Source organism: Galleria mellonella, unplaced genomic scaffold (genome assembly GCF_026898425.1).
Source record: "Galleria mellonella isolate WM207_F2 unplaced genomic scaffold, CSIRO_AGI_GalMel_v1 utg213, whole genome shotgun sequence".
Lineage (NCBI taxonomy): Eukaryota > Metazoa > Arthropoda > Insecta > Lepidoptera > Pyralidae > Galleria > Galleria mellonella.
The window spans coordinates 3,163,117-3,171,640 of NW_026442039.1; the positions used below are offsets into that span (position 1 = coordinate 3,163,117).

General features: G+C 31.2%; 1 protein-coding gene across 1 annotated transcript; it reads left to right on the plus strand.

Moving 5' to 3' along the window:
• The first annotated feature begins 178 nt into the window (after nt 1-178).
• LOC113511606 (27 kDa hemolymph protein-like) lies at nt 179-8,068 on the plus strand. The gene is made up of 7 exons (XM_026895261.3): nt 179-335; nt 3,626-3,744; nt 4,301-4,413; nt 5,024-5,187; nt 6,470-6,591; nt 7,273-7,416; nt 7,968-8,068. The coding sequence occupies exons 1-7, from the start codon at nt 296-298 to the stop codon at nt 7,974-7,976; spliced, it is 711 nt and encodes a 236-aa protein (XP_026751062.2). The 5' UTR covers nt 179-295; the 3' UTR covers nt 7,977-8,068.
• Nucleotides 8,069-8,524: the final 456 nt, after the last annotated feature.

An 8,524-nucleotide genomic window follows, 5' to 3' on the forward strand; every position in this document is an offset into this window, starting at 1 on the left:
TTTTAATGCGTTTTGGATTTCTGAATTATTAACAGTCATGTAGGATCTATCGATCGATTACGATCGAATCGGAAAGTAATAGCAACTTTCGTCGGTTCGTGAATGGTGTTCTTTAGATATTATTGTCGTATGATCGGAGAATAGTGGGTATGTGAGTCAACGTAGAACATCGTATTATTAGGAGGTGTATATATGCGTCCCGATCAGCTACTGCGGTTCAGTTGTCATCGAACTCCCGGGGGTAAATAGCGTACACATATCTATCTATCTACAATATAAGTCACTGTGCTTCAACATGATGTGGAAACTGATCATTGTAACCATTTTGGCAGTTGGTATGTATTGTTTATATTTTTTGTTATAATTTTTTTTAAGTGGTTATACAGTTAATTGCTGAGATTGATGATTCAATTTACAGTTGTGCTGATTTAGGAATTTGTCTATTTAAAATTAATTCTGAATTACATTACCTCGAATATTTTTTTTTTTTTATAATTTTTCGTTGTAATTAATTGTAAATAAACTGTTGTGTAGTATGACTATGCACAAGCAATTTACTAGGGTCCATTTCAAATTAGAACTTGTTTTAATGGATAAAAGATTGAATGGTGCACCTATAGTATACGATGGTGGGGCACCAGTGGAGGATGCAACCATGAGTTATTAGTTTAGTTGTCCCATCGTTGCGAAGTGCATTAATGTTAGTTTAATTTCCAAAGAGGTCGCTTGGAAGTTAATCTAATAGGATGCAATCTGTTCTCCTTTCAGTTATAAAATTTAGGGAATTTTAAAATGACATATCGTACTAGTATCGATATGACTTTATGATTTTAGATGATATTAGTGGCATTTTGAAATTGTGTCTTTGAATCTTAAATTTTTTATTACTTTGACAATTATATTTTGACAATTTAAAATACCTTTTATTAGATTCAGTGCTTAGTAAAACTTTTATATGTACCGATACATAATTTACAGTAGTCTTTAGATGGGTAGTTGTTTAAAAAAAATAATAACACTACCCGCAAATATAGTTTACTGATATTTACTAAATGTACTTTGAATTATTAAACATACAAATTCTTACATTAATTCATCCGTTACATTACAACCTATATACGCTCACTGTAAAACATACTAAAGTTTTCCAAAAGTACGGTCTCACTCTTTTTATATGCACAATGCATTTATATTCGTAGTTAGCCAACGATCTAAATAAAATGGTTTACATTTGATATTACAAACATCACTTGTAATGAAATCTGTTGATTTCAATGCATTTTCTTAAGCTTTTGACTACATTTTTTTATTATAGTTTTGTATTTTGATATTTGTCCATTGATGCAGTTTTATTCAGAACAACCTTAAAGGCGTCCATCCTCAATAAATTTCAATTCGTAGGTGCTGACTAAGTAATAAAATAATCAATTTTTTTATCGTAATCCTATAAACAAAGTTAAAATTGTTTACTAAATGGATAACATTTAATTTGCTTATATTTTTCCACGGTATACCTATAGATAAAATATCTCCCCACTTATCTGTATTTAAACATACTTACTCATTTATATCGACGATTTTCTTAATTTGCTTTATTAATCTGTTTTTATATACTTGTCTCAATTAGTAAACAAAACAGGCGTGTCTTTTTATCAAGATTAATACACACACAACGGTGAAACTAAAAAAAGAAATATTAAATAAACAAATAGCTGATTTTTATAATACCTGAATATTTATTTTTGAATATTACTTTTTTTATTTTTAAATTACTGATTTCCATATTTACTGACAGTGCTAGGGAAGCCACATTAAACAAAAAACATTTATATGAAATCTATGCAACCAGTTTACTGTATTTTAAAATTTTACTCTATAAAATAGCAATTATTTCTTTCTCTTATCATCCATCGATGTAAATATTTTGAACAAAATATCGATATTTTTAAAAGAGCTTTATATAGTATTTTGTATACGTCTACTTATATAAAATTTATTTTGAATTTGAATGTAAAAATTTTGATTAAAAATCAAGGCATATTATAAATTGTTTTTTTTTTTTTTATTGTGTTGATACTTCTAATTGGTTGCATAGATTCATTTTTCAATTTTGTTAATATTAAGATAGTGCCGATTCTTAAATAACATGATCACTTGCTCTGTGAGGACTGACTACTGTCTGAACCCTATCGAGCGTTAAACTCTATGTTCCCCTCTTCCTGTGATGCCCCATTTATCAATTTACCTCATCAAATGAACGCCAACATTATACCTACTTAGTGCGGTATATTTAGCTTATTGCAGTCTAATAACACGCTATCAGCTATTCGTTTAACTCATTTAACTTCGAGACAGTTCAATTTATTGATCTATTAATGTGAATATTTGTAAATCAGTAGCTGAAAAGATTTAAATGAAGTTTTATATACATAGATATATCATATCTTTGATAGGATAGAAATCAAAAAAATTAAAATTTCTTCATAAAGGAATAATTTTATTAACGTAATTTTTTTAAAACTTATCGTCCAGTTTAGCAAGCAGAGTCAGCAAAGAAGAACTGGCAAGACTACTTAAAGCCTATCAACTTGCTTACACACCATGTACATGGAAATAACCCTTAATAGATTTGCGGTATAGGATCCCGTCGGAATGTCACATGTCTCTAGCTTTGGTTCTCGGACCAATCAATTAGCCATTAGAGTAAATGATCATAGTGTCAGTCAGTACGTCAATAAACTATGTTTAGATTGCGGATGTAAAAATTTAGGTAAAATAATGTTTAATTACAAACGACACTCTTTGTAATGATCTTGAGTTGTTGATGTTTAGGGCTTCCAATTTGTATACATTTTCAGAAGACACGCAATATTAACTTCAGATAAAAATAGAGAGGTCATTGACCCAATGATATATTATCGTAAATAATGTTGCCAAGTTGCCTATTTTCTTTATTATCTCGTATTTACTTAAATTAGCTATCTGAAGTTTTTGTGACTTGACTTTGACCTCTGCATTATAATGTAGTTCAACTTACATTTTAATATTCAAAGATAAAACAAAAAAGTCCTGTTGTGTGTTAATTATAAAACTAAATATTTAAATTATAAGTTGCTACATCAAAGATTTTTTTTCTAAACTTTTATTATTAATAAGTCGATTTTGTTAAATCGTAGGATATTCGGATGCACACCTCAAATTCTCAATTTTAGATTCTTATAGAGTTTGATTTCCGATTTGGTTTCAGTTTCTGAGTTTCTTAAGGACTTTGTAACGAGTGTAAGGCGAGCCTCAATTGGTATTAGTATTTTATGATTTTCATTTAAAATATTTATTTCTTTAACGTTCTCAACATGAGATACTAAAGGAAATAATTAACGTCTAGGGGTACTTATAATTGAAATTGAGACCTTATTTGTATTTTAGTAATTATTATTATATTTAGTAATACGTTTATTCATCGATCTTTAAGAAAATTACACAAGTGCATTGTGCGTATATTTTCTTTATAAAAATATGTTATTGTTTATATTTTATAAACGAATAAGCATGACCGAAAGAGACGTTAAAAAACTAAATAAAGGGATGATTGACGGAAGAGTAACAAATATATCATTAATTTCAGGTGTTTTGTGCGATGACATTGCTACTGCTGTTAATGAGCAAACAACACAACAAATCAGAGATACGTTAAAGGCGCAATGTAAGAAAAACGGCGCTGAGGATAAGGCGCAAGATGTTGAGGTATGCATATATGTAACTTACCCATCGGTACATTTAAGGTGGAGACTGGTGAGTCGTGCCCATTCCAGAATTGTCTGGTGCTCAGTTCAGGCCGTGCTTTTAACTTTGCGCAAAGACATGACTGATAGTATTTATACAATGTATCTTTTTAAAGGGTCAGGGCCTCTCTGGAAAATAATTTTAATATGCCAGTGAATTTAGATGAAAAAGGTTCTCATTCCCATTCAGTGTAATCATGTTTTCCTCGTCCATTTATCTCTATTTGCATCTACTATTCATTCCCTTTCTGGTCATGATATTTTTCGTATGAAAAATGACAAGGTCAGAATGAACTGTGTAGTCCTTTCATTCTTTTTTGGATCTTCCTTTATCTACACTTACGAACACCCATTTATATTATGGCGATGATGCTCCCCGGGTATCCCAGGGTAATATTCTTAAGTATATGAATTTTAAAATTCAAATGTTCAGAGACATTTATTCATGATTTAAAAATGAATGAATAAGTAAAGATTAGATTATCTAATCTTTACTTATTGAATATTATTTATTGCAGAATGCAGCGAAAAATTTTGTTGAATGTGTCAAAGGATTGTTCGACTTCTCGACTATCAAGAAAGAGATTGAAGATGCCAAGCCCAATGGCGCTCTCGATGAAGTCTTTGGAAAGTAAGTAGATAATTATAAACAACTTTTTAACGGTTCAATTTTGTTTAAAAAATAGTTTTAGAAAATATTAATTAAATAGATTTCTGTTAGAAATGCATGATGATTTTACACGTTGCCCATAAAATCTGTTTTTAGAATTCATTTAAAATCTGTTCATCGTTTATGTTCTCATGTGTGTAGCATGTTTGGTATTCTGAACATACTTCTGGAATGTATGAGATCGTTTTTTTACATGGAATGGTAAATAAAGTGATGACTGACTTGATAAAAAATCGTCTAACTGTTTAATTGTTAACTGTCGTCTATAAACATGAATGACACCATAGATATGACACAATACCCCGTGATATGGTGTGGTATGGTATTCCTCGTGCCATGCAATTGCAAGGCTGAGAAGTTATACCTTCACATCTAAGAATTTTAGAGCTATGCTAGCACAGTTGATTAGCTCTAAAAACACGAGTGGGACAGAGTTACTCAAATAGATGACTTTAACACAAATTTTCCGTCCGGCAAATATTTAATGTTTCCTCATAACAGAAGATATTCAGCCTTAATAGGGTAAGAAAATTATAATTATATGATACTTATTATTGTCTTAAAAAAACAGGTACTGCGCTAAGTCACCACAGTTGAAGACCTGTATCCATACTCTTACCACGTCTGCGACACCTTGCCTCGAGGCCAGCGTCCGGGAACAGGTTGGCCCAATTAACAATGGTGCAGATCAGCTCATCGACTTCATATGTTATAAGGATGGTGATAGAATTGCTTGTAAGTATTCATGTATATCTATCTTCAGTAGTGGATATTGAAATAATGATGCAGACCCTTGTTGATGATAATTCAGGTGTAAAAATGAAAATGGGTATGGTCACTACCATATCTGCCACTACCAGATCTGTGCCTCCGTACCATGTAATTGTGGGTGGGTGGGGACCCATCGCATCGCACCCATCGCAGTCCTCAGGGACAACAACGCATGAGGCGTACTGTTAGCATCACAGTGCATTTTGTCTTATTCATATACGTATATATAGGCGACCGTTACCATTTTCCTTCAGGTGAGCCGTCAGTTTGCCATTCTAAATTGCATAAAAAAGGATTATTTTTTATGGAATTTAGAATGATAAAACAAGCTGGCGGCATTCTTATTAGTAGATAGCAACCGTAGCTTATAAATATGTCCATGGTACATCATACAATGTACTGTGACTCATGGTGGATCTTTTTTCAAAAGAAAACTAGACGAAAAACGACAGAAATTTTGAGCCTCCCATACTTATTAATTGATCGCGCCATGTTTGAACAAGTATTCGCTCGTTTGGTCTAATTCTAATGATAAAAATGTTGTAATGTAGAAACCAAGCATCCAATAAACATAGTTATCGATATGCTCTGTGTGACCCCTTCTTGTGATATGATTAATAATATTATTATTTACTTATATTATTATCATTATGAGCCTTTAATATATTATTGCACAGAAGTCATAAAGGGTATCGTAGACGACACAATATACTCTGTTATGCCCGTGGTACTGTTCATGTCTATAGGCGACGGTTACCACTTTCCATCATGCCGTCAGCTTCTTTTGTCATTATAAGCGACATAAAAAAAAATCACAATCATTCTTACTTCTCTATAATTGAAATTTTTATATCTAATTATATTATAGTAATTCATGTAAGATATTAATAGTTTAAAATGTTAAAACGGACATATAACGGACGGACGGATTAAGTAGCAAACTTGATAGTAGTACCAAGAAACAAGAAATTGTTATATAAATTAATTTTATAATGTTGCATGTTCTTGTAACTTATAAATTTTAAGATTTTCTACACAGAACTAGACACCCATATAGATCTCAATTCTTTTTCAGCATAATCAAAAAGACGCATATTGGTAATATTGAACTTGGCTCTGATTTCACATTTATGTTTTTGATGAGATACTCTTTACAAATACCAAAATTCTTCAAAGTACTCAAATTTCTCCAAGCCTCCTCTACTTTCTCTATTTAAGTATTGCTTTAATATTGTGTCATTTTCAGTGTTCATCGCCGAAGGAGGCCCCGAATGTTTCCAAGAGAAATCGGAGGGTATCCGTGCATGCGCTGAGAAACTCAAAAATAATGTAGGCAGTGTTGAAGCGGCTCAGAGTCTTACCCTTGTTGTGAGTAGTCATTTTATATTATCTTCTAATAGAGAGACTATTCAACGCCGGCTATAATTTATTTGACAGGCTTGTGTAATTTTTTATGGCGTTGCCCTAATAACGAAGAATATTAAGCCACCTTTTTTCGTATCGATCCGCGGAAATCCGCGCTTTTGACTTTAACGTCGAATTTGATGTACCTTAAAAGCACCACCAGAAAATTATATTTTGGTAGGCCCAATTATACGTTTGCTTATATTTTTATTAAGTTGTATGATAACAGATTATAAAAAGAGAAATTTAGAAAGAAAAGAAAAAAATGGAAAATTTAAGAATTTATAAAACAAATAAACAAACTTCTCTGCTTGCGCCATGGTTAGAAGTATTTATGAATATGAAATATATAACTAAAATATCAATACCACTATTTAAATAAATATAATGAAAAAGTAAATATTTATTTGCTTATTTATACTTATGCACACAATAAAATATATCTACAGGATGGACTTAATGCTTGATGGTATTCTCTACGAGGCAACTATTACTCTAAACAGAAAAAGTAAATGGCGGTGCATTGACGTAAAAAAAAATTATAAATTAAATAAACATCACGTTTAATGAACATTCTTTCTTTTATTGGAAGTTAGTTAATAAGAAGGCTGAACACACTGAAAATATTATTTTTCTTTTTTATAGGAGCAATGTGGCAAATACGATGAGCTGACGACTTGTATCATAAAATCATTGGAGGAATGCTCCACACCGACTCCAGGCAACATGGCCGAGTCTCTGTTCCGGTTTGTACGCAAGGGCTCACCGTGCAACAAGGCGGCCCCACTGGTAATATATCTTCTTCTTCTTCCAATCCTTAATTTCAGCACTATTTGGGGTCGAGTAATATATAAATATTAGTTAATTCATATGCTGCTATTCATCACATCGAATAGATGGCTGTTTCTTTATTTTACCGTCTATATTTTATAATATAGTATACTAGTGACCCGGCCCGACTTCGCATGAGTAGATAGAATTTTCGAATATATATATATATATGATAGAAGAATTTCATTAAAATCGATTGAGTACTTTTTGAGTTTATCCAAAATTATCACAAAAATAACAATCAAATCTTCCCTTTTTATAACGTTAGCATAAACAAGAGATAAGCTTTGACTAAGCACGGTTTTTTTTTAATAAAATACAGAATATATTACTCCTGATAATATAGCTTTGTATAGAAAAATATCTTTAAAATAGGCTAAATGTTTATAAGTTTATTCATTACAAAGTGAAAAGTTAAATATTTCTCCTTTATATTATAATATTAAGTTGAGATATTTTGATTGAATACCGAAACGATTGTAGTAATAAAAGTTTCTTTTATTTTGCAGAAGAACTGATGGGTGACAACATCAATATGTAATCAAATCAGAGCAATGTGATATTGTGCCATTTTCAAATGTAATTATCGTTAATAAATTGTATATTACGATATTATGTTTTAATTTTTTATAATACTAGTTTTTTTACGATGACATACAAGCTGACAACCCACCTAATGAACTACGGAATATGCTAACCATCACGTATATTTATTATGGCGTTCCCATAAGGACAAAAAATATAAAGCCACCTTTTTTCATAAAAATGTCATCGGGAATCCGCGCTGTTCTCTTCAACGTTGAATTTGATGTACTTTACTGATCCTAAATTACCACCAGAAAGTTATATATTGGTCCGCTCAATTATACGTTTGTTGATATTTTCATTAAGTTATATTGTAACAGATTACAGAAAGATGAAAGGGCGGCGGTAGTCACTTACCATCAGGTGAGCCGCATGCTCGTTTGCCCCCTGTGTTGTAAAAAAAAAAAAAAGATAAAATAAGTAAAAAAAAAAAAAAATAAGAACTTATAAAACAAATAAACTTCTCTGCTTGCCCCATAGT

Bases quoted from the DNA above. Each gene is read 5' to 3' on its own strand.
- LOC113511606 (XM_026895261.3), top strand. From the start codon at position 296: ATGATGTGGAAACTGATCATTGTAACCATTTTGGCAGTTG. The intron at 4,414-5,023 runs GTAAGTAGATAA...TTAAAAAAACAG, and splicing joins CTCGATGAAGTCTTTGGAAA to GTACTGCGCTAAGTCACCAC. The intron at 5,188-6,469 runs GTAAGTATTCAT...TGTCATTTTCAG, and splicing joins GGATGGTGATAGAATTGCTT to TGTTCATCGCCGAAGGAGGC.